This window comes from Pleurodeles waltl, chromosome 3_1 (genome assembly GCF_031143425.1).
Source record: "Pleurodeles waltl isolate 20211129_DDA chromosome 3_1, aPleWal1.hap1.20221129, whole genome shotgun sequence".
NCBI classification, from domain to species: Eukaryota; Metazoa; Chordata; class Amphibia; order Caudata; family Salamandridae; genus Pleurodeles; species Pleurodeles waltl.
In genome coordinates this window covers 556,633,104-556,659,291 of record NC_090440.1, presented here as the reverse complement: position 1 = coordinate 556,659,291, position 26,188 = coordinate 556,633,104, and the positions used below count along the sequence as shown (strand labels likewise).

Genomic DNA, 26,188 nt, shown 5'->3' with positions numbered 1-26,188 from the left:
TTACTAACAGCACAATAAATGAAACAAACTGCTTGGAAATAGTGTGAAACCACAGCCATCTTGTTTAGAGTGATGGTGTAGTACTTGATTTTTTTCCGTATTGTATTTGAAAGTTTTGTCGAAGTATCAATACTTATATGTATCTTCCAGTACTCTCCAAACTTATTGTCATCTCTGCTGCAGTCCAGGTCAATGGTGAGACCCTTGGAGCTGTCCAAACCCAGTCAAGCAGTCTCTGCAGAGAGCGAATCCCTGAAGAAGGAGCTGGATGCCCTGAGAAAGTACAATGAGGCTGCAAGAGAGGAGAACAGCAAGTTGCAGGTGGAACTGTCCCGAAAGACTGCAGACTGCAGGGCTCTGGCTGCCCAGTGTGAGAGGACCAAGATGGAGTCTGATGAGCAGATCCGGCAACTGGAGGATGCACTCAAGGATGTGCAGAAGCGCATGTTTGACTCAGAAGGCAAGGTAAAACAAATGCAGGGCCACTTTCTGGCACTGAAAGAGCATCTGACCAGTGAAACACTGCTGGGCAGTACGAAGCTGGCAGAGGATCTGCAGGAACAACTGACCGATATGAAGAGCAAGTACGAAGGTGCATCAATGGAGGTCGGCAAGCTAAGGAACCAAATGAAACAAAATGAAATGTTGGTAGAGGAGCTGAAGAGAGATGAAGGAAGACTGATAAAAGAGAATAGAAAGTTTCAGGAGGAGCGTAGTATGTTGGCAAGAGAGCAGGAAAAAGAAGCTAAGAAGGCTTGGGAGTTGGAAGGCCAGCTCCGAGATAAAGAGGCAAAATTGGCATTGAGTATCCCGGCTGATAAGTTTGAAAACATGAAGAGTTTGTTGACCAATGAAGTCAATGAGAAGGCAAAGCAAGTTGTGGAGATGGAGCAAGAACTTCAAAAATTTCATACAGAGCTAAAACGGTTGCAGAAGGAGCTAGGGATGCACCAGACCAAGGTGTTAGAAGGAAGCCAGGCACGCAAGAACCTGCAGAGCATGCTGGATAAACAGTCAGAGAAATTTGGGAAGGAAGTTACGGAATTAACATTAAAGAATCAGAACTTCCAAAAGGAAGCACAGAATGTTCGTCAGGAGAATTATCTGCTCCAGCAGCAGATGCACAAACTGAAGGAGGAACTGGCTAGTCACTACATGCCTTTAAAGTTGCATGCTGAGCAAAAGAAGGCTTGTGAACTTAACATAGAAGATCTCAGCAAACAGCTGGCTGAAGCCAGACAGAAGCAACAGCAAGCCAAGATGGAAATGGAAAAACTCATGATTGAAAAGACAAGCTTAAAAGAAAATGTAAACCATCTGCAAGCATTGTTTGTCCCACCAGAGAAACATGAAAAGGATATTGCGACCCTGAAATCAAATGTGGTTGACCTCCAAAGGCAGCGTGATGAACTGATGCAAAAATGTAATGAAGAGCAAGAGAAAAACAGAAAACTTATTACTGCAAATGAAGATCTGAAAATAAGCTTGAAAGACCACTACTTGCCAATAACCAAGCACATGGAGGTCACATCCACACTGACCAGCACGCTGGAAAATGTGACGGGAGAGTTGTTGGAGTTCAAGCGTAGAGAGCAGGAAACCCAACAGAAATACATAAGAGCAAGTGAGGAATGTGACACACTAAAGAAGCAGCTTCTTCAGTTACAGGACAAAGTGTGGGCTGAATATGTCAATTTGGCAGACCACAAAAAGCAGGTGGATGATCTAAACCAGAGCAAGAAAGAGCTTGAAGTCACAAACAATGAAACTTTGGCAAAGTATGTGAAGGAGAAGGAGGAGGTGGCTAGATTGCATGTAGCAATCGAAGGGCAGAAGAGAGAGCTGGACACACTTCAGGAGTGTATTAAAGTGAAATATGCCCCAGTAGCTAGTATGGAGGAGAAAGAGAAGTCATTTCAGGCTACACTTAATGGTCTGAGAAACCAGTTGGCAGAGCAAACTCAGAGGTGCACAGATGGCCAGGAGGAGGCAAGGAAGTGGCAGCGAGAGAACGAGATGTTAAAAGCAGAAATTCTATCCCTCCAGATGGACATTCAAAGCCATTCTGGTCTACACAAGACCAACCAGGAAAAGGAGCGCCAGTTTGAAGAGAAACTGGAGGGGCTGAATGATGAGCTGCGAGAGGTGCTGCAGAAGTATGCAGACATTGAACGGGAAAAGGAGAGGCTTGAAGATGAAAATGCTAAACATCTGTCTGAGGCACAGGCAATGCAGGTGCGCCTGCAGAGGCATTATGCTCCCCTCGAGCAGCTTGAAAGTTTGAAAATGTCACTGGAGGGCAAAATTGAGACACTGGTAGTTGAGCTACAGCAGAAGAAATCAGAGTGTGAGCATGCATTCGAGAAAGTTGAGCAACTTCAGCTAGAACTAGAACATCAAAGAGGGACGTCCTTGCCTTTGACTGAACACACAAAGATGAAGGAAGAGCTGGAGAGGCAGATAGCTGCTGTCAAAGACCAATTGAGAGAGGAAATGGAAGCAGGCCAAATTAAAGAGACTGTGACTGCCAAACTAAAAGCTGAGATCCAGAGCATGGAGTCTGCTGTGATGGAGCTGCAGAAGAGGGAAGCGAGTAACGTTTCAGAACACAAAACTACAAAGGATGCTCTTATGGCACAGGTGGCTAGCTTGGAAGGGACTGTGAGGGGCCTGCATGAAAAGTACAAGGACAAATGTGAGGAGGCTGCACGGCTAGAGCAAGAGGCAGTGCTGGCTAAGGAAGAGGCAAAGTGCCTGCAGGCACAGAGCCTCCGCATTGAGCAGGAGATTCGAGAGTTGAAGGAGAGATATGACACATCTTTGGCCACCATTGAAGACCTGCAGAAAAGCATCCAGGAGTCCGCCAAGCAGATTCAGGCAAAAGATAACAAGGTGAGCAAAATCAAACACAATGCATAAGGGGACAGGGTATGGAGGTTGATGAAAGAAAGTGATATTAAATGTAGATCACAGAAGAGTATTAAATGGGGTATACTCCCGTACTTGAATTGGGAAGATCAGTGAATCCTTTAGTGGGAAATAGCGCCAGATAGATTCCTATAGGTAGTGTAGTTTGAGACTCTCATTGGTGCTTAGTCAGTAAATTTCCCATTGTTGTCTCCCACCGATGGAGTAGGAGCTATCCACCCTTTCTTGGGGAGACTTTCTACAGTAACCCCAATGGGAAATGGAACAGGACAGGCATGGGAATTAGTTCATTGTGCCAGAAGAAGTCATGCCCCAGTGTTATCCGGAGGGTGGGACCCATAGTGGAGAAGGTGAAGGACTGCCCTCCATGGCAAGCCCCACCACATGCAACTTGTGACAGAACAGACAACATGCATAAGACAGGTATGGCAGTCCCTGTGGAAGCTGAGGAAAACACTTGTTCCCCCTCACTTGAGTTGTGACTGAAGACTCCAGGTAGCTAAGATCCGGGGCCTTACTAGCAGCTGGACATGGGTTTGGGAGCAATTCTGGCTTACTGCCCCACTACTCAATTGTCACTGCTTTCTCCTCACCTTGGTGAGAGCAAGAAACTGTACTAGGAGATTACAGAGCAACCAGTTTAGGAGATGCCCATGGAAGCGGAGGGCAGAAATGCTTATAGGCGTCAGAGATGCCTCTGGGTGTTGGGGGTCGGAGATGCCCATGGGAAATGGGGGTGGAGGTTAAGTTGAATTGAAGACACTTACAGGAGATGGGTGGGCAAGAGACGTGCACAGATAGGAGATGCCAATGGAAACCTGTATATTGGAGACCCATGGATACCAGAGTAAGAGAGATCTCTTCCAGTCCCATTTTACCTTGGCAAGACTTTGTTAGCGATGCAGGACAAACAGAGGATCCTCACCATGACAGATCTGCATAGGGCAGATACCCAGGGAAGCTTTGTGAGGCCATCTCACGTTGTGTCCAACGTGAGAAGGTGTGACAGAATCTGACTGTGGGAGAAAGACTATTAGAGCGCTTTGGCCACGATAGCATAGAGGGTACACTGAATTCGCAGTACCTCTCTACTACACAATTTCTTTCTATGGCTTGGGTAGGACGTATCTCTACAGATTCTGTGATAGGCTTCTCAACATCATCAACCTAAATAGACACTTAGAAAGAATAGACCTGCACATGCTTCAGATTTATTCAGGTAGCAGTTTGATTTTTGAGGCTTTTAATGATGGATATACTCTCTCTGTTGGCTTCTTGGGAAATTAGCTTCTGACAGAGTTACACAAGTATGGCACGAATCTGATGAAGAGGAGGCCCCTGGAAGATCTTTGTGTTATTTTCTGCTCTAGAAGATTGAGATGCTATCTCTTTTCACAAGATTGTTGTCTTCTCATGGCCACCTTCACAACCAGCCATGTAAAATAGCATCTCTGTTTTGCACCAGTGCGCCTAACTAGTAATTGCCTGAAGGTTCAGGATGGTAATTGCAAATTTCCATTCTGACGAAATATTGATGTGCAAAATATTTTATAAGAAGACTTAACGAAGGCTGGAACTGGTCAGTATCATTAAAAAAAGCAGTTATTTAGTTTGTTTTGTAAAGTACTGTGTGCAGCCTATGTTGTTTCAGAGTGCTGAAAATGGTAGAAAATTCAAATAAGGAAAAAGATGAAATGATGGTATGTTGGAGGCAGTTCTGATTGGAAAGTAACCTAGTTCTTTTGTCTCAACCTGTGATCGAAGTAGAGTTCAATTAAAAACAAGCCTAAATAGTATGCTGTTCAGAAATATTCTGAGCCACTTGTGATTGAGCTCAAATGTCTGTTTAAGGTTGAGGACATTACTCGTTCTTGGGCCATGCTCGCCCATGGATCTATCAGTATATTTCTTCATGAATGATTCTGGCTTTTTTAAATGGGTTGATGTGAAGTGTAGATTTCTTGTTGGTGTGCATTGTGTTACCAGTTTCTCTTGGTATTCTGGGCCATAATTCGTTATCTTTGTGGATGGTGCACGGAACCTTGAAGTTGGGTCTGATGTCTACTACCGGAAGCTAGTGGAGTGCTTTCATAGCAAGTTTGAGGTGGTGGGACTAGTGGATGTTTAGGCACATTTTGTCGGGTTATTCTGTAGCCTGGCATTGTGTTTCTTTGGAAGGCCAGTACAAATGACAATACAGTAATCCAGGTATACTTTGAACAGGGATCTTATCCACTCACTTTGTAATTGGTTTTGAATAGTGATAATATAATTTTTATTTAGAGTAAAGAGATCTGTAGATTTTGTAATGCTTTGATATGTCATATTCAAAACGTATCTCCATGTTCCTTATTTTAAGAGAGGTTGGTGGAGAGACACAAAGGCTTTGTGGCCACTTGAAACATATTGAGTGTTGCTTGGTTACTTTCAATGCTAGGATCTCAGTTTTGGCTCAACTGATGGAGAGAACCCTCTTCTTCATCCAGACAACGACCTGAAACAGATAGAGGTGATATTGGTTGCACTGTTAGGTTTGTTTTCCAGCTGTAAGTCTATTTGCTTGTTGCCTACATACATTTGTAAGCTGATGCGGTACTTATTTAATATCTGTGCCACTGGACCGTGTGTGTAGATATTGAGCAGTACGCAAGAGAGGGAAGGTCCTTAGATAACCCAATGTTAATTGGTTACTTACAGTTGATGAGAAAACGTTTTTTCCAGCTTTTTAACAGAATTGTGTGGTTGACAGTAATGTAAGGTGCCGATCATGGTCAAGAGTAGAGACTGTTTTACTGTCCTCATCCATGAAAAGCAAGAGATCTTACCTGATATTGTCAAAGGGTGAGTTAGCCCCCTTTACTGGTCTGAACCCTGACGTGGAGGAAGTGAGTGAATTCCATGTTTTCTTGAAATTATCTTGTCACCTCCTTTTCCATGATGTTGCTGGGGACGGGAGGTTAGATGTAGGCCTAAGTTTGCCTGGCTCTTTAGGCTGCAGTTGTTCTGTTGTTCTGTTTTTCTGTGGGTTTTTTTCAACAGGGGAGTAATGATGTCTGTTTCAGAGAGCGTGAAAAGCTCCTTGTTCAGAGGGAGGAGTTTATCATTTTTTGTGCAGCACAGTAGATTCATGGCCTTCTTTAAAGCAAAGAAGCTGACAGGATGTGCTCAGTGCTTTTATCTCATTGACCATTTTGAACAGCTTGTTGATCTCCAGAGGTAGGAATGAAGTGATCACAGACTGTAGTCATGGTGCTGAAACGGTAACAGAGGATGAGTGGTCTGGTGAGTTGAAAATTGAGTTGCAGATTTTGCCAATTTTTAATTCAAAGAATATCAAAGGGCTCTTCACACTCTTTTGTGGTTGCTTTTCAGACCACCTGAATTACGCTGTTCATAGTAGAAATGAGGTTTTCGAATAGGTACTTCAAGATTGTTAAACCTTTTTGGCCCATTTGATGACTATGTGGTATCCCTTTCCTGTGTATATTGTAACAGCTTAATCTCCTGCAGCCTGTTACTTGAACAGTTATTGTTAGAGGATGCACCTAGTACGTTTCATTTCAGTTCGTTTTCCATTAAACCACTTGTTGATTGCTTTAAAACCTGCCTTGGCTTTCTGTAGATTTGGCAGGTGCATGGCAGTCTAGAAAGGATTATTTATTTGGTAGGTTTCTGGGTCTGACGACGTGAAATGATTAGATTTGGTTGAATTGCAGGTTGATTCAAGCTCATCTGTGCCTACTTATCTGAAGTGGCTGAAACAGGTGGGTGTTTTGTACTTGTGTTCCTTTGCTATTGTAGGTAATGGGTAAATTGGAGAGGTAATGAGGGAAAAGTGGTCAGACCTTATTTGCAGATGCACTGTTATGTTTGATGTTTCTTCATTGTGGGTGTGTTGGCTATATATGTTGTGCCACCCACACCTAGTTGGAAGTGGATTTATATGCATACTCTCAGGAAGGTCCACTGCATGTCTTATTTGTCAACCCAAATGTTAATTTACCTTGCTCTCAATTTCACTTGATCATAGAATTGTTGACTCTAAATAGTAATTTCAAGGATGGAGGAGACTTATATCACTTGTGCATTGAAAGGTCTATTGGGCTTGATAGTTATCCAGGGGCGGCCCTTCCATTATGGTGGAGGATCGTTGCCCCACTGCTGAAAAGCAGCAGAAAGCAGAAAAATAAAATGATGATTAAACAATTTATTATCATTTTATTTTTCACTTATCCAGTAGGACAGTCTAGTGCAGGTTGGGGCCATCATCTGTCAGTAGCAGGGAGAAGGAGTGGTAGGTGCACTCTAAGTGCGCATGTCCGTTTGGCTAGCCATTTTAGGCCGGCTAAATCGACATGCGCACTTAAAACTCTCTACCCGAGCTGTGTTGCACCACCCAGTGGAGAACCAACAGTGGCTCCCAGTCCCTAAATGAATGGCATTTCAGGCCAATCCCGGCACTTCGCTTGTCCTGGGTAACAGCATGAGAGAAGTGTCTGGATTGGGTGGGGAGCAAGCAGAGAAGCACTGAGGCAGCTGGAGCAGAGGAACACTGAGGTAGCCCCGACAGCAGTAGGTACTTTTTTTTAATTTATTTTTTATTATTATTATTCGTGCTCCACCAAGCATTATTGGCAGCGGCCACCACTGGAGTTATCAGGCACTTGTACACTAAGAGAAGTATGGGATGTATTAGGAACAGCTGTATAAGTCAGGTCAGCCGCATATAGATTGGAAAAACCCTTCCCCCTCTCCTGCCCTCTGCCTCACTATAATTTTGTGGCCCATAGGCAGGAGTTGATTGAAGCAGGTTTTAGTGTTTTCTTCTGCACTGCGTCTCAGTAAGTCCAACTGTGTGGCAATATGAAAGGAGGTTGTGTGTGTCTTGCTTCAGGGCAGAGCATGTGTTGTAAAAGGCTTGATGCTGTTCATTACATGAACCATTTATGGAGATTGGGAGATCCCTCCCATACTCTGGTCACTACTGGCTTCACCCCAGGCAGATGCTCGCTGTCTGGCTTTTCCTCATGCCGGGGGCACTCTGAGCTGCCTTTTTTCCTGTAGAGTCAGGCACACTCTTTCCATCAAGGAACATGGGAACATTGGATTGTCAGGGATCAAAAGGGATCTGCAAACATTGTGGTGCTCATGAGCCTCATAGTATTTAATTTGGCTTTCTGTTCCGCAGTGTGACGAAGGATCTCTAGCTAGGTAGGAGCTAGAGGGATCATTCATTATTATTTGTGTGTGTTATATTTGGCTGTATGTGCACTGACTACTTTACTTCTTAAAGCCTAAACAGTGACTCAGTAACGTTATTGCATGATATTGCTGCATTGAGTACCGAGTTTCTAGCCCATTCTACCTCCATGAGTAAGCTTTGGACTGTTGAGCCTCGTTGTCCTGAGAGTCGAGTGCTAAAAGGGGTGTAGATCATGTTCAGTTTGAGTCCATTTGTAGGTAGGCCCTGGAACACCATAGGTAAACGACCTCAGTTGTTAGAATAGAGGACTAGAAACCACAGACGGACCCTGGACTGCTGAACCAGTTCCCACACAAATGATCTAGCTTCTTTCGGCTGACATGTTGAAATTACTCCCACCCACTACATCCATCAGAATGGTCATTTTTACTTGGAAGCCTATGCCGAGGAAGGCCTTTTAAAAACTGTTATCAGTAGACTTGTACAAGACCTTTGTATATACTTTTCTATATGTTTTACTCTTCGGGCAACGATTGTCAGATTTAGTTGCAGTGCATTGGCCATGGGTCTGAAATCTGAAATATGGGTCAGATAAGACTGCACTCCAGATCTCTTTCATCGGTCTGCTGCACTGCATTTTAAAATATACTGCTGATTGCAGAGCCGGCTAGACCCATTACAGATTGCATGACACCCGCAAACCTTGTCTCGTGTTGCAAAATGTCACTCATTTGTGTTGGTGGGGACAAGTCGTGGCGAAATGGTACTGATACTAAATCAGTATCTGAAGATATAAAAAGGTTGTTATGGGGAAGGTAGCTTTTCCTTGCTTATTAATATGTTGTGCAAGAAGGTCCAAAATACTGCAAGGTTTTTAACGATGTTGTGAATTAAGGTGCTTGCCAAAGGTGCTATTAAGACCACAGAACACTTTTTGGGAAAATTCAAGAAATTGCCACGTCGAACATCCTCTTGAAACAATTGGAACATTTTATATTAGAAGTGCAAATTCCCGAGCTTTGAATCCAAGTGCCCAGGCAAGCATCTGAGAATGCCGAAAAAGTTTAATTGACACCTCACTTCCTCTTGTTCTAATTTCCAAAGTGAAACGCACATTCACCATGTCCCAGGAAGAGCTGATGTTCACAGTGAGCTATCTTGGGACAGACATATCTAGTACGTAGACTATTTTCACCTCTGGCTGTCCAATACACATCATCTGCTTTTCACAGTGGAATGGATGTCCTGCTATAGAGCCTAGAATTACCTGTTGTGGGAGTAGTGCTCTTGCAAGTTATAGCGTGTAGCCATCTTCATCTGTAAGATAAACTATAGGACCACGTGTCAGTGGATGGTCCTTCCAGTGGAAAAGCATGTGCCTTTCTAAAGGTCAGGCCCTTTGCTGTGTTGGGGTTATTTTTACCTGTTTCTGCATCGGGTCCGGTCTGAGATTCTACATCTTTTACTACCAGCTCCTTGTGGTTTATGATTTCCTTGACATTACTTAAAATGACATTCTGCCCAGTTTGAGATCCACTTGTCATTTGAAAGGTTATTATTAAATACGTAAAGATATGGGCCCACTCTTAGAGCCCATGCACAAATCCGATCAAAATATGTCGTGTGCCTTTTGTTTTTTTTCATACAGAACAATAAGTAATGTTGGCTTATTTGTCTCCTCTATTAACTTTACTTGCCGTATTTCTAGTTTATCATTCCATTTCGTATCCAGTTATTTTAGCTTTACCCAGAGCATCCTGATAGTTGTCTCATACCCGGAATGCTAAATGCACTTGTTCAAACCACCCAGGGCAGCATAAACATGCGTTTTATGCACCTGAATTAAATGGGTAGTTTTCAGACAAGGTATTCCAGTTAGCCTGTTGCTTTAAATGATGTTACCATAAGCTAAACTGTCACTTGTGGATTATATGGCTCAAGGTTAAATCAGGAAAGCAGACACATACAGAAATGTGTGCACACTTGATGTAAGCATTATTGATGCAGATACCTCTCTGACAGATGGTAAAGAGGAGTGTCAGAATTCAGTTCGAATGGAGATTCTAAGACTAAGAATGCATATCTGTAGAAAATAACCTCCTGGAGAATAGTGATGCTGGCCCTTGGCAGTGGTTGTGTTGCATGGATGTATTCCATGCACTCTCGTATAACACACCCTTTCCTCCCTTTTGGAATGCGGTTTCATACTCCTTTGTTTTCCCCTCAAGGAAATCAGTTTCTGTCCTGAATTGGTCTGCACATGGATTGTTGCAACTTTATCCATTTTTTGGATCGAACCTGAATTAAATGGGTATTCTTCTTTCTGTTTAAACATTATTCAGATTGTTCACAAATTCTCCCTTATACAGTGAAGGGTATAAAAGTATGTGACTCTACAAGCCATATTGACCCTGTAAAACCCTTGTTACAGGCAAGTATCTTTTTCCTTCTTCTGTGACACTTCTTTGACATGATAAATCTCTGGTGTGCTGGGGGAGGGAAGAGGGCACTAGGAACCACCTACTGATGCTTCAATCCAATGCAGAATTTATATGTCCCATCAGACGAGTTAGAGAAAATCTTCAGGTGTTCCTGGGTGAAGTGCTGTTGAATGCATTCGATTAAAAGCCATCACATACCACCATCACTCACCATGTTACACTTGCTGAGTCTTGTCTACCCTAAACTGAACTTTATCCATTTCTCCCTTTTAAGATAACCGAGCTTCTTAATGATGTAGAACGCCTCAAGCAGGCGCTGAGTGGCCTGTCTCAACTCACCTACACCACTGGGGTTCCCACAAAGAGACAAAACCAGCAGGTTGACGTACTGCAGAGCCAGGTGAATACCCTGCAGCAGCAGTTGGCTGTAAGTAACCACTTGAGACGTCAAGTTTAGGACCATAGCTGGGAGCTGACAGGTACCCCTGCTGGGAAGGGCTCCTCGCCCGATCCTGTAGGGTATGAGACATTGGCACCATTAGAAATACTATCATACTCAGCCGCGTGCATTCTGGTATCGTGGTCTGTCTTCCTACTTCAAGTGTTTGGTTTGGATCAGGACTGCAATTTATACATTGCATTCTATTTGATTTCTGCTGTGTGAAGGTCCATGTTAATTTCGACCTATCCATCAAAAGGGTCATCCCTGTTCCACCGCAGTGTATGATAAAGACAATCCTCCCATCTTCATAAAATTAACTGCTGAGTGATAGTGGATTTCACTTTTGGACGCTATCCCGCCAAAGATTCAGGCTCTCTTTTTATTCTGAAAACTATTATGGGAAATCCAGCTTGTATGTTCACGCCCCCTAGGTCACTTGTCTCATCTTTTTGTCCTGACATTGCTCTTTGTTCATGGCTAGCTCTGCCCTCAAGTCTGTAGCACAGGGCAGTTTGGTTTCCAGTAGAGATGAAGGTCCTTAGAACCAGTAGAGTAACATGTGTGTCGATCACTACCAAAATGCATGGGGCTTAGATGAAAGAAGCTAACCTGGGAAGTGTACAAAAAGGTGCAGCCAAACACATTCTGCAGACTGATTTTTTTTTAAAAACTGGTGGCGGTGTGCTCATTGCTGTTATAGCTCAAAGAAATTAGGCTAGATGAACGAAGAGTAAACATTACAGACTCAGTGGAAGGGACTCCGTCCCTCAGTCATCTTGAGGTGTGGGTGCGGGACAGGTACCCCGTGGTTACATATCTATGTATTTGAATTATTTAATGTAAACAACTAGACTTCAAACAGTTAAGACAAAGTTGAAATAGCCTCTTTTGCAAGATTCTGGATTAATTTCGAAGACTAGTAGAACAATAAGTTGTTTTCAAATAATCACTTGACATGCATCTGACTTGTGAAAGCAGGATGCATCATTTTTTTCTGCAGTACCCCGCTGATGAAATGACCAGTTTTTCTATAGCATTTGGCAGTCTATAATCTTTGTGAACTGGCTAAATGAATATAGGTATAAATTGGTCTTTGAACTTTAATGAATATTGAGTTTTCTCAAAGATGTATATTTGGTACAATCAATAGAAAGCAGATGTGCTTCAGCACTGGGGTGTTTGAAAATGATGCATCATTTCTGATCATTAATTCGGTTTTCTATGTTTTTTTCATGCATTATACAGGAAGCTGACAGGCGGCACCAAGAAGTAATCTCAGTATACCGAACACACCTTTTAAGTGCTGTACAGGTTTGTGACAACCTTTGTTTGTTTACGTACAAACGGTCTGCTGCATTGGCACCTTTTCCAAATGTTGGCAAGGGTTTTATTGTGTGCTGCCTGAGCTTTGTTGACCATTCATATGCTATGACAACTAAGGATTGATCGCATTTGCCAGGAGGAAGGTGGTTTTCTCCAGCCAGCATTAAACCAAGTTAGTTTAGGATATTCGCTTTTGAAGCAGATAGATTTCTGCAGATACACTTTATGGGCACCAACATTACAATTAAAGTCACAGTTTGTACTAACTTGTACCAGCAATTCACTAGATCTCCTAGGAAGGTTGTCTCCCGTTTCATGGTGGATCCTACGATAGTGAATGTAGTATATAGAAATAATGTATACTTTGTGCATGAATGTTGCACATCTAGGCTTTGAGTCCATTAGGGGAACAAAATATGATCAGGCCTTCCCTCCTCTTATTTTTCATCTGTTTTTAGATCCTCAGAGGTAGGGTGGAATTGCCTTTGCTGTGTTGTCACTTAATAGACCGATGTATTTTGAAAGTACAGATGATGCTTGCCCTTAGACCACAGAGGTATTTCACTTACAACTTGAAGACACTAGTGAAATCTGGAGGAGTCCTATCCCCACAAAACCTTAATTTCATCGTCATGTAGCCATTCCTGATCACTGTGTCTACCACACTGGTTGTTAAGTCAATTTCGTGAAGCACCAGTCTCACTTGGCATGTCCTGTAGTGTTTCCTCCTTGGGATAAGAAGTCAAGATGGCTATTACAAGCACTTTCTTTATCTGTTGTTTAGTAATGGAGTTTGCATGATATAAGCTGACTTAACCAAATATTCTACTGGATAGACTCAAAACACTTAAGGGAGAGGGTTGCAGACATCTCCAGAACTTCTGTTAGGAAGTCTGGGTTCAAGGATTTTCAGAGTATTGGAAATGTGGTTGCTCTGTGGAATGCTGCAAGAATACCCTGCTCTCACCGTTAATGTTCTCCTTTCACAGGGTCGCATGGATGAAGACGTGCAGGATGCCTTGCTGCAGATTATCAGAATGAGGCAGGGGCTCGTCTGCTGATGGAGTTGTTGTTGGTTGGAGATTTTCAAGGATCCACTATAGGCTGCCTTGTGACTATTTTGTGGAACTCTGGACCATGGCACCACAGAGTTAGCTTGACGAGAACCCTCCAGATTAGATGACTTGCATGTGACCAGCCCTACTGCAAAACTGGACATGCAAGAACTGTATGGCAAAGCATGATGGGAAAGATGTAAATATGCAAAATACATTGAGGAATTTATTGGAATCATCACGATTGTTTAGAAGAAATCCTTGATGAATTTGGGGGGGAAAAAAATAAAGAAAATGTTGCATCCTTTCTCTGACCCTTTCAGGGCAGTATTTGCGATTTCACTGAAAGTGACAGCTGAAATGACGGCACCTTTATAACATACCGATGGTGTTTGATTGGTTGCAGCGTTCACCTCTCACTGGCAAGAACGCCCAGTGGGGAATGTGTCTGCGTTGAATCAGGGCAGGCATGTGTTTGGCACAAGGGTGGCAGAAGCAGTGGTACTGTACAACAGAAGGGGTGTGTTCCTGCTGCTCGAGACTTTGGAACCTGGCTGGCCAGGTTACCTTATTATTTAAAGTAACTTAAGACGTATGAAATTGCTTTAGTTAGAGCTGCTGAAATGGTTATTTTTCAACTGACACTAATATTTGTACTTTTTTTTTTTTTTTACAGCTATATCTTTCTATAATACTTTGTAAGTGATTTAAATTTAGATTAAATACACAGCAGGTCTGTGATCTATGTAAGGTATATGCTGGTGCGATTTTAATGTCTATTAACGTTTTTAGGTCCTACTCTCCACACTACAGGGTACAAACTATCTCTACTTCATCTAGCACACAGCCCACTGTATCATGGTGCCAACCCAGGGAAGCAGGTGTTTGCACTCATACACTAGCCATATGACGGGTTCTTTGGATACCCTACCGATCGTTATATGTCCATAGGGCTTCTCTTGTATGGGTGTGTTTGCGTGCACATGCCCTACCGCGAGATCTCCGGATTAAAGACTGTGCTTGACAATGCCAGTTTAATGGGAAGCCAAGTGCCTGAGAGTATGAGAGGCTTCTTAGGGAAAGCCATTTAGGTAAAGATAAGCCAACAATCACAAACAGATTTCCTTTTATCGTATACTTTTTTTGATCAGTTGGGTGCCTGTATCTCATGTGCTTCCTTTTGACCTGTATGCATTAGAGTTCACCTCCAGTGCCTTCTCTCAGACTGTGACTTTTCCGGCTCCTACCTAGTTCAGTGAGTTGCCTTTTTTTAAGTGAGTTCCTGGCTTCTTGGAGCCTTAACTTTAAAAATGTGTTTGGTTTACGTGTGCCTGTATTTTTTACTTTTTGGTTCCATATGCACTGGAATGCCTGTAATGCTAGGGATCTGCCTACACATTTTTGATTTTACTTCCGTACCTGTACTCTGTATGATTTAGATTTTACTTGCAACACCTGACTTTAGTGTGCTTAATATTTAATTTTGGATCACTGTCTGTGCCTTACATTGTTCTTATGATAAGCAATTTCTCTGTGCCTAGGTTTGCTACGATGCTTGGGGTCTTTGTAACTTTCGTTCTACGTTTAGATACCTAGTACCTTTGTGCCTTTCCTTCACAGTCCGGTGGTCTGAAGCAGAGCTGATCCCTTTTGCTGGTGCTAGTCTCTCTGATCATGGTGATTTTGCCTGTGTCTAACTCGTAGCACAGATGATGCCTGCCCAGTATTTGTGTTTTTTTTCATCAGCATCTGGTGGACCGTATCTAGGCTGGGAAATTGTTTCTGCGGGTGCTACTGTGCTCGGCAGAATGGAGCATGCCTAGAACCAGCTTATGGTGATCCCTCACGTGAGCCTTATTCTGCTACAAGGCTGATGCATGGATTACAAAGAGGAGTTTGGAGAATTGTTAGCTAATTCTGCATAATATTATTTGAAACATTTCTGGACTCCTGACTCTACTTGTTGTGCACAGGGACCTTACTTTGTTTGCTCCCATAAACTGGAAACCTGCAAAATCTCACTGTTAGCTCTCAAGTCAACCTGCATAAATGGCATTTAACAGAACAACCTCTCCAATGTGTATCATCTTTGTATAGTTTGTATATAAAATGTACTTCTGGATGGAGAGCACCTTGTAGTGTACTAATACTGTCACTTTTTGGAATTAATTTTCTTGATTTGCCTTTTGTACCGTTTTCCACATGCTAAATCCCTGAATAAAAAATATTTATCTTCGTAATGAAGTTGCTGCAATATTTCTCCTTAGAACCGCAACAGTTTAATGTTTGCTGTCCCTTCCGTGGTATTGGATATGCGTAAATAAAAATGATCTTGCAGGGAGCCGAACCGTGGACCTTTGAAAGAGGACTGTGGTCCCACAATGTGCTAATCCCTGAATGCTAGCGTTACTCATAAGCCATGACAGCTGTAAATTGTCCATCTTGGTGCTTAAACTGTAAACTGCTGAATTAGTGAAGACCACTTTCCATACAAATATTTCCAAACAAATACTTCTGAATAGGTGAACAGCTTTATTTATGCTTTTTGTGAAGTACAGGAGTAATCAAAGGCTGCTACAGAACCGCATGGCTGAAAGGAGGAAGAGCTAAGGAGAAAAACAGATTAAATGTTTATTTAGCTCCAAGCTGAAGTGTGTTTTAGATTTAGGTTTAATTCTGTTTTATTACTTTTAGAAGAAACACGATACAACAGTCATAAAACCACAGTGTGGTGCGATGGTAACTAACAAAGAAAAAACAGCAGGTAGGTTGGGGAAGGCAGGAGGGGGTAGGAAGGAAGGACAAGGGAAGTTGAAGGGGGGTTCCATTCGACAACCCTCAATAGGAGAGTGTATGAAAAAACTACGCATCTATACTTCAGCCACTACGTTCCGTGTGTGTGTGGTGGAGTATTCGTAGATATGCAGGGCAAGTCAATTCCCTGAATTCATGGGAGAGGAACTGTACACAGGGCCCCAAACGTTGTCAAATTGTGCCTGTTTGGAGTCCACCAGCACAATCAGTTTCTCCATGCCCCGGAGTTGCCACAGTTTGTTGCCAGTCCAGCTGCATTGGCGCCTTATCTGTGCCCCACTGGGATAGTATGATTTGTTTGACAGCGCCGAGTGCAAGTGTGATGCCCATCCCTTTGCCGACTTCACGGGTTATGTAAGCATGCTATGGAGGCCTAGTTAAATGTAAGTGTGAAACCCCGGGAGGTTAGTGTTGTACATCTCATTAGTGTCAGTTAGAGCCTCCGTCCAGTATTATTGTAGTTTGGGCAATGACAGAGAAGGTGTCTCTATATGCCTGGTTGTCCGAGTTACCTCAACAGTTAGCGATTCCTCCCTGCATCCATTTAGCTACTCTAGCCAGGGTGTAGCACCAATAATATGCAATTGTATCTTTTCTTTGTCAGATGTGCTTAGGTGCGTATTCGATTTAATATTTTGGACAACTCCTAGGGAGTAAAGGTGCTCTCACATTCTAACTCTCATCACTGCTGTGCCAAAGGTGGGGGCCACTGTGGCAGTGAGGAAGGTGTAGATGCCAGAAAGGAGGCTTTTGTCTGTGTGATGGGTGAGAGGCCACTTCTCAAACGGCATGAGGGTCAGCTGGCATGTGGGGTTGCATAACCCAGTGCCCGATGGCAGCATATTGCCATTACGCACTGGAAGGGACACCATAGTTAAATTGGATCTGTATGAAGTCCATGAGCCAGTCTTGGTCAAATAAGTCACCCACCCTCTTACAATTAGCGTTTTGCCAATGTGCAAAAGCGGTACCCTCGAGAGTCTGTGGGAAGTCAGGATTCCCTATGATATGGTTCTGGGGTGAGATGCAGGTGGAGAGCTTTTGTGTTTCTTGTACCCTATCCCAGGTTCCTATTCTCGCCCTGACTATGGAGGAGCTATAAACCCCTGTTGGCCCATGGGGCTTGGGCAACCATGACACCTTCCAAATGTGAATCCAGTCTGCTGTCTGGTCTATAAAGCATCAGTGCTTCTCTGTACGAGGTCTTAGACCATTCCACCCAATATCGAAGTTGTGCTGCCTGATAGTATTGCACCAAGTAAGGACGACTTAAGCCACTCTCTGCCGGAGTGAGGTAAGCTTGTTTCTTTGCCATGCATGCCTTTTTCCCAGCTCAAATGTAATCATAAATGAGGTGTTGCAGTTTACTAATTACGTTTTGGAGGGGGTGGGAAGAGCTGCAGTAGCAATGTCTGCATAGCATAGAGCAGTGGTCTTCAAACCTTTTAATGCCTTGCCCCCACTCCTCTCCCCCCCAGTGGAAGAAAAAATAATCAGGGGCCCCCCCTCAACATTTTTCACAATGATTCTATTAAACTGACCATGTTTAAATATGTCTAAACTTTGTAACATAACTTAACTGCAATGTTTAACTGTTAAAAATGCAGTGAAATACATGATGCCAAACATCCTGTTCTGGTCAGGCAGGCCATACTAACGTGTAAAAGTATCCAACTTGTGATTATTAGAAATAGGGGTGGAGGCTTTGAAAATAATTTGGAGTCCCTTCCCTTTTCACACATGCTGCCAGCTTGGATATAAATGACAAAACTTTGTGCTGATGGCCCATTACAGAGCAGCTTACTGCTGCTTATTTTTTTTCTCCTAAAAACTAAACCCTGTTATCAGCATAATGCTTCTTTTGGCCAGAGCCTAGGATAATTTGAAGCCCCCCCAGGGCCCCTTCACCCCCACTTTGAATACACCTGAAATAGAGGATCTTGGGGAGTAAGGTTATTTAAACCACAGTGAGCCATCCCAGCCAAGACAGGGTATTACTCTTCCACGAACGTAGCTTGGATCAGGCATTAGAGAGGAGTGCGACGTGGTTACTTTTGGCGGTACATTCTGGCATGTGGGAGCTATGTTAGCCCAAATACACAACCCTTTGGGTGGCCCAAGTAACGGGAAAGAGGCATGCTGAGTTTGTCAGCATTTGGAATAGTAGGACTAAGTACTTGAGATTTCTGGAGGTTGACTTCAAACTCTGACTCTCTCTTGAATGCCTCCATCTCACGCATCAGCGGGGGCAGAGAGTTGAACAGTTGCGTTATGGTTATCATGACGTCATCTGCATATAGAGCGAGCTTATGTTCCCTACCCCCATTGGTATGCCCGCTATGTTTGGGTGTCTGTGTATTCTTTCGTGAACTGCTCCATATAAAGGGCAAAGGGCAACCCTGTCTTCTACTTCTGGCTACATAGAAGGTTTGTGACATCAGCCTATTGACTCTGACTGTTGCCGTGGGGCCTGTGTAGCTGCGCCAGATCCAGCAACGGAATTGCGCAGCAAGGCAGATCTTAATAAGCACGAACCGGAGATACGGCCAGTGTACACGACCAAATGCCTTTTCAGCATCAACTGATATTAGGAGAGCTGGCACCCGGGAGCACTGGATTTTGTCAAGAAGGTGGCAGAGGCGTTTAGTATTACCACTGCAGCCCGGCTTGGTCAGGGTCTACAGGACCCGCATTTACGGGGTAAGGTGGAACACCAAGATGCTACTGATGATCTTGGTGTCAATATTTGAAAGGGAGATGGGCCGATACAACAAGCAGAGCGTGGGGCCTTTGTCAGGTTTAGGAAGTATTGTAATGGTCGCTGGTCTCATTGTGTCCATGATGGAACCAATAGCACTACAGGAATTATATAGGCAGTCCAGGGAGGAGGCTGCTAACAATGTTCACTGAGGTGGTAGCTGTAGTAAGGGGTGGGGAGGTAAGAAAGAAATCTATCCTGAAATTTTTTATGTGCTGCAGAGAAAAAGGTGCGATCTTTCACAGCTAAGTGATGTGTTCGACACACGTCCACCAGTCCCATGTCTACCGGCTCGCCGGAGTGAGGACTTCCATCTGCCCCGTCCTTTGAACCGACATGTCCAGAAGTGCATCTGGGATGACGTTAAAGTCTTCACCTATAAGTACTTCTGCGTCGGGAGTGGCCAGCATCCGCCCCACAGCTTCCTGGAGGAAGACTTCCTGATGGTTATTTGGAGCAAAGATATTTGAAAGCGTAAATGTGTAATCTTTCATTGCAATGCGCAGGGACAGTATTCTGCTGCTCATTTTTTCTTGTGTCTGAATGACCCTCCCCGGGAACTCTGTGGCTAACAGCACTGCCACCCCTGCCCTTTTCCCTGGGCCAGATGAGAAATATTGGCGGTCAAATTAACGGGATCATAAGCGTTTCCGGTCTGCTTTGAGTAGGTGTGTTTTATGGATAAAGCAAATGTCACATTTAGAGTCCCCAAGCAGGGGAGAGCAGCTCCAACCGCTTCGCTGGGCATTTAGGCCACAAACATTAAAGTTAATTATTTTAACCATTTGCTGTACTATAGTGTAGAGCTATGTAAGCGATGGCGGACTGAGCAGAGCAGTGACATCCCAGCAGGTCTGTCTGGCCAGCATTATCTGAGACATATATGTCAGGGTGGGGGTCGTTGAGCAAGGAGAGAAGGGGGATAACAGAGAGCAGTACAGCTGGGGCATTCCCCTCCTGGGAACACAATGACCAAAGTACATGGAGTCCATGTTGTCGGCAGTTGGTTGTATCCCCTCACAAGTGAGGTATGGGTGGAGCTAAGCCAACAAGGGATAAAGCGTTAATGAGTAGGGGAGAAGAGCTACCAGGATTTCCCGGGTCTGAATGGGAAAATGACCAGGGCTATATATTATGGGCCGGGGAACGGCAAGTCATGAGCGCATTATCCATGACATCAAAAGTCATTGTCTGTATCTGATGTACTGTCCTGGTGCTGAAGTTGTTACAGCAAGACTGCCCTTTCTTAGGGCTTTCTGCATCTGTAGGTTTGCTAAAATGCTTTTTCATTGAGTGGAGGAGCATCGTGTCCCAGTGGATGAGTGGGGGGGGGGGACTCCACGGTTGTTGTCCAGTGGTTTCTTCCTCCTGCAACTTTTCCATATTCCGCAATGAGCGGGCAGGTTGCAGACACTGTGGGTTTCGTTGTTCCAGACGAAAGTGAGTCTGAAAGGACGCCCCCACTTCTATCGGATTCCCTTGTCCCTTAAAACTTCAGTAATGGGTAGAAGGGTTCTATGACGCTTCAGGTTCATAAGAGATCGATCTTGGTACAGCCATAAATTCGCTTCCTCAAAATCGATGGCCTTACAGTCTCTCACTGACAACATGATGGCCATTTTCTGACTGTAGTAGTGGAGGCAGTTCCGTATGTCCTGCAGCATGCCAGCGGGCTTGGCTGGTCGGCCCGCCCTGTGAGTGTGATCCAGTACAATGTCCTGTTCTGCGAGGTCTGGGTCCATGTGGCAGAATAGTCTGGTGATGTAGTCCTCCAGTTTTCCAGAATCTGCTTAGAGCGGGACCCCTTTAATTCTGTTATTGGTGAGCCTAGATCTGTTTTCAAAGTCCTCCAGTTGGTAGTGGAGTTAAGAATTTTTGTCTCGGAATTCTAGCAATTCACGCCGTGAAGTTACTCTTTACACGAGTCACTGGCTTGTTCCAGTGTGTTGACCCTCTGGCCCGCTCTCCCAGGTATTTCTTGATGCCCTTGACATCTGCTGCTATGTTGTTTAAGGGCTGCAATGTCATCTCAGGGCACCAAAAAGGATCTCCATAAAAGCGTGGGTAGTCAGTGCATCCCCCTCTTGAGGGGCTGGGCCCGTAAGTCACGGGAGTGGATGTTGGAGGCGATGCATCCATGTGCTGGGCAGTTTTTTGACAGGGCTTACTGAGCATGTCCTTGAGGGTAGTGTCCTTTTTATTGCTGCAGTTGGTGGTCATGATAGCCCAAGATGGTGTCACCAGAGAGAGCAGGGGAAGAGCTTGAAATCTGTGGTCCCCGTTCACTGCCTCCCGATCTGGCCATGTGGTCTGCCTTCCGATGTGGGTTCGTTCCCCCTACAAGTGTCTACCAGCTTGGTGGGGTGCAAGGTGAAGCGAGGGAAGGGTTATGTCTGGGACCTCCAAGGCATTGGCAGCCTCCAGATAGTCCTTGTTATTGCAGTGGTCATCACCCCTGCTAAGTTCTCTTTGAGTGCTTCTTATGCAGGGTGTCCTGATCGCAGCTACCATGTGTTCATACTGTCTCAGGGCCCAGGTTCGTCTTGTCGTCGCCTGTGTGATGGACCTCCCCAATAGCAAGGGCCAGATTCAATATGTGAGGGCTGTGGGGCGGGCAGTGAATGCCCTAAAAAGGCACTGGGTCCAGCACTATGCCTCCCTGAGGATGTCACACAGTGGGGCTCGCTCTGACCGTGATGGTCCTTCAGATAAACAGGCATACCTCGAGGCTGCTCCCACATGTTTCTTGTAAGTTGTCCCCAGGTCTGGCTGTCACATCTGGGGGGCTGTGATGTCGCCAGTCATCCCCGTGGGCCCAGTTCAGGATTGCTTCTCTTTCACCTCCTGCAGTGCTAACAGCCCAGGGCATATCCTTATATGCCCAGGCTGGAAGCGGTGTTGTCTCATCTACTCCAGATGCCCAGGCTAGGATAAGCCGTCTCAGCCTCCCCGCACTGTTGTGTTAGGCCGTGCCCCGTGTTTGAGCCCGTGCGCTCTGACTGGGGCAGCCACTGTCATTCAGCAGGTCTCTTTAATGGCCGCCCTTCTGCTGTTGCAGAGGGAAGTCTGCAATGCGGGGGAAATCCAAAGAGGCCGCACGTGGCCCACCCGATCCTATGGAGTTAAGGCTCTGTGGCAGCCGCCATCTTGAGATTGGGAGTGCCAGACTCCGCAGGCAGCCATATGCAAAAATAGGAGCCGCAGTGACACTTGTGGGCTAATGCTGCTGCACTGTGTGTGCTGGGCACTCTCCTGACAGATTCTAATTGATAGAGGAGCCCGAAGTGCATTGCATCCACCACTTTGACCTATGTGGGTTGCGTAACTCCGCAAAAACACCACTACTCAGGCTCCATCTTGGACACGTCACCTGGAATGCATTTTAAAAGACGTGGTTCTTAAATGGTTTGTGAAATATCCTGAAAATAGCTTTCATGAGGAGGCAACAACACATGGTTCTATAGGAAAAAGCCTTAATTGTACAGGGATCTTCCCTGTGCTATCATTTGTATCTAGCTAGTGGCAGCAACAAATTGGCCTGGAAGACTGCATTTATGTGTCCAATCGGATAAGCGTACGGCATTTCGGAAGCAGATTTCTTCTGTAGAGCCTCGTAGACCAGTGACAGGTTTGTAATAGAAAACCATTGTTTTACAGTGCCCCACGAGGGTGATATTAATGCACGGATATTTAATCTAAAATTTTGAATGCCAAGAATGGAATGGTTGGTGTAGGCTTGAGCTTTGAAGTTTAGTCTTCATTTTGTAAATAGCCTCCCTACACCCAGAACAGTAGTTGATGTATGAAATTGCCTCTATGTGGATTGGGATGATGCAGGGATGAGTACACATTAGAGGTAGAAGACATAACACCACATTCATAGTTTGACTTGTGTGTTAATGCATGGCTTGGAGTAAGAAGAATCTGAAAGTTTTTGATCGAGCTTGAATGAGTCCAAAAGGTGCAGGCATGGTCCCCAGAGTCTAGATGTAGGACTTAAGTTTTGTCCAGTTTGAGGCAGAGCCAATTTTGCCCTGTCCGTTGTTGGGGGAGGCAGCTGGCAATGTGTTGAGCGCTTCCACATTCACTTGAAATCGCTATACTAATGTGGGTGGTGTCAGTACACTGGTCGTATCCAATGTGATGGTTGTGAATAGCTATGAAAGTGTTGATAAGTGTTGAGTAGAAACAGTGAGGTCTAGGAACCGTGTGGCATCTCATTTGTCTGCTGAAGCAAGTTGGAGAGAAATTAATATTTGTTTGTTACAGTTTGAGAGACAAAGTCTCACACAACTAAATTGCAAGCCTTGGCTGAGTAGTACAATAAGGTTGGTAATGTCAATGGCCGATTACAAAGTAAATTAAAGCAGTTTCGTCCTGATGACTGGCAGGTGGACTTTGGGTAAAGACTGATGTTTTAGCACTAACAAAATACTGTTCATTTTTCTCCCGCTTGTTAAGTCAGCCATGTGCCTCCATGTAAATCAAATGGCCGAATGATGGTTAACTCAATTAAGCGTATTCTAAAAATTAAGTATTTTACTGCACATAATGGGGCCTGGTTCTTGTTGTCGCAGTTGACAGCATTAGATTCTATGCATTTAGGATCTTGCAAGTGCTGCACATCAGTTACCTCTTGAGTATATTCCAACCTTACCTTTTCAACTTTAATCAATTAATTTTTGAGTTGCTTTCTGTTAACAGGCATGATGATCTTTTCAGCTTCACTGATGTAGATCACATCTAGTGTTGGACCAGGTTCTATGACAGTAGATTGTAGAGGTAACTTATGGGAAATACTCCTTTCAAATGTTGCCGTGCCCAACATAGCAAGTTCCCATGGTCAGAAAAACAAGAATTCTGCAACCTCTGTCTACTGACAGACCACAACAAGACAGTCTGTGCGACCCGTAACACGTTTTGCTGCAAAAAAGACCATTTGGCACAGAAGAAACCAGAGGTGGGTGATCACATGGTCCTGCGTGTAGCACCAAGACTGACTCCCCTAAAGACGCAACTGCTGAAGACATTGAAGAATTCAAGACTTAAAATTTGGCGAGCCTGTCGGAGATCAGAGGCCCAGCAGGAGTCTATTAACTCTTTCTCCAGCTTATTCCAACACTGGAGATCAGGATTCTGCAGTGACTCCAGCGAAGCATGCACTCTAGACAAAGACCTCACCCTGGCTTTGAAAGGATATGTCTGCATGCCTAAAAAGGACCATCCTTTTGGGGGTTGGCCTTCAATTAACCATGAACTCCATACCAAGGAACGTCACAGAAAAGAACACTGCCTTAGTTGAGGAACCACCTCACAAAAAAGCATAGCCTACTAAGACAGTGATCAGTATCGTGCCCGACGCCACTCAGCACTGAAAACCACTTTTTGTTTCTTAGAGGTCTAAAAGCCGAGATGAACCTCCCTATTGCTTGACACCAATGTCTACCTCAAATCCTGCAAGCTACTAACTTTACACAGATACAGTCTCCATTTATAGGCAGGAGAGTGAGGGGTCTCACCCCATAACACTACGTATGGGTACTTAGCTTGTACATAGACTCAAAGATCATATTGTTGCTCGACCTCCACAACACTTGCAGCCACTACACAAAGTACACAGGCTCATTTTGGAAAAGAGAGTCTCAGGAGAAATTAGGGCTTACCCATTCCATGAGAGAAGGTAGTGTCCACCAGCTATACACCACAGCCACCACTACCACCTGATTTGCTTTTAGACACTGGCACTAATATTTCTGTTGAATAAAAAATAAATTACAAAATAAAAATGTACCTTTTGCCGCCGCATCCTGCGTGTTGCACCTCCTCCTTCCCTCAATGTGGTGTCCCAGCATTCACTGCAACACCAGCACAGGCTCCCCAGCAATCCCGGTGCTGCTTTCATGCTAAAGCTAGCATGAAAGCAGCGTCAGGGTTGGTCTGAGTGGCCTGGACTGACGCTCAGACACAACCTTGGGGTCTGTGCAGTTTCTCCAGCCCAGCTGTTCAACACAGCTGGGATGGAGAAACCTAAGCGCACATTTGTGTTTGGCTGGCCAAACACACATGTGCACTTAGGTACACTCTCTGCTCCTCCCACCTTCCATGGCCCAGCCTGCCCCTACCTAAAATATAATTTTATCTTTCAGCTCCTGGCTTAGCCAGGGAGGTGATGCTCCTTCACCATTGCAAAGAAGTTTCCCCTGCTACATGCTACCAAGTGGTGAGTAACGTTGTCCATTTATGACTGGTCAAAACAAGGACATCACAAGCACTGACTGCACCCTGACCTTTCTCAACGACCTGGGTGTCTTTATAAGCGTCCAGAAGTCACACCTCATCTCTATTCAGGCTACGTCTCATTGGTGCCATGCTGTAAACGACATGCAGGAGAGCTTCTCCTCCTCCACAGAGAATTACAGATAGTGAGTTTTTAAACATTTTCGGAACAGGGTGCCAATTCCTGTACTAGAAGTCCTCTGCCTGCATCCTGTTGGTGCCACAAGCCAGATGGCCGGTCAGTGGAGCCTGAGACTACAGTGGCTCCAACATCTGAAGTCTCTCATAGAGATAATCTGTCCTGTCTAGCAGCAATGCATCTCAGTGAGAGGATAGTGATGCCACCTCTCAAAGGACTACACTCACAACAAAGAGCATCATTGGCGAGCAAATAATTTCATGAATAGTTTGATGACAGTTTGGTATGAATGTGCTCTCTATTGCTAATTCTCAGGGCCTTGCTGTACCGTCGTAATTTTTTTTTTTTTTTTGGTATTATGCCCACACTTTGGGCACTTTTACACTTTCAGTACCCCTCACTTTAACGGGCACAGCAGCCTCCTTTGGAAAAAATACATTTACATTTGCTTCCCTCCAACGCACCTGATTTTTGCCACTTCATTTTAGCCCCCACCCATCTTTGTCCTTGTTCGATTTAGAATCTAGTTATGCTCCCTGCTTACCATAGATATCGCAGGCTCTAAAAAAGAACTTCAAACCTCATTTCCTTCTCATGTGCAACTGGAGCATTGTTTGCGCTTGTGCGCTTTCCCCACACCCGACCTCCTGTGTTTTTTTTTTTTTTTTTTTTTTTTTTTTAACTACCAGGCCCGCACTTGTCAGCCATTTTGGATTAGGATTTTCCCATTTAACATTTGTCTATTGTTTTCCCTGTGTTTCTTGGTGGCACAGTGATGCCCCCCCTGCAGAGGCATACATCACCACCAC

At 44.5% G+C, this 26,188-nt stretch overlaps 1 protein-coding gene across 4 annotated transcripts in view; it reads left to right on the top strand.

Moving 5' to 3' along the window:
- The window catches only part of UACA (uveal autoantigen with coiled-coil domains and ankyrin repeats), a 287,356-nt gene extending 271,724 nt beyond the window's left edge, over nt 1-15,632 (top strand). For 2 of the 4 annotated variants that reach the window (XM_069222946.1, XM_069222947.1), the window contains exons 15-18: nt 184-2,892; nt 10,847-10,999; nt 12,260-12,325; nt 13,327-15,632. In XM_069222946.1, the coding sequence (XP_069079047.1) occupies nt 184-2,892; nt 10,847-10,999; nt 12,260-12,325; nt 13,327-13,398 (3,000 nt within the window). In that variant the 3' untranslated portion in view covers nt 13,399-15,632. The remainder of the gene's footprint in view (nt 1-183; nt 2,893-10,846; nt 11,000-12,259; nt 12,326-13,326) is intronic. The other 2 variants (XM_069222948.1, XM_069222950.1) reach the window with 2 other exon arrangements.
- The last annotated feature ends 10,556 nt before the right edge of the window (nt 15,633-26,188 follow it).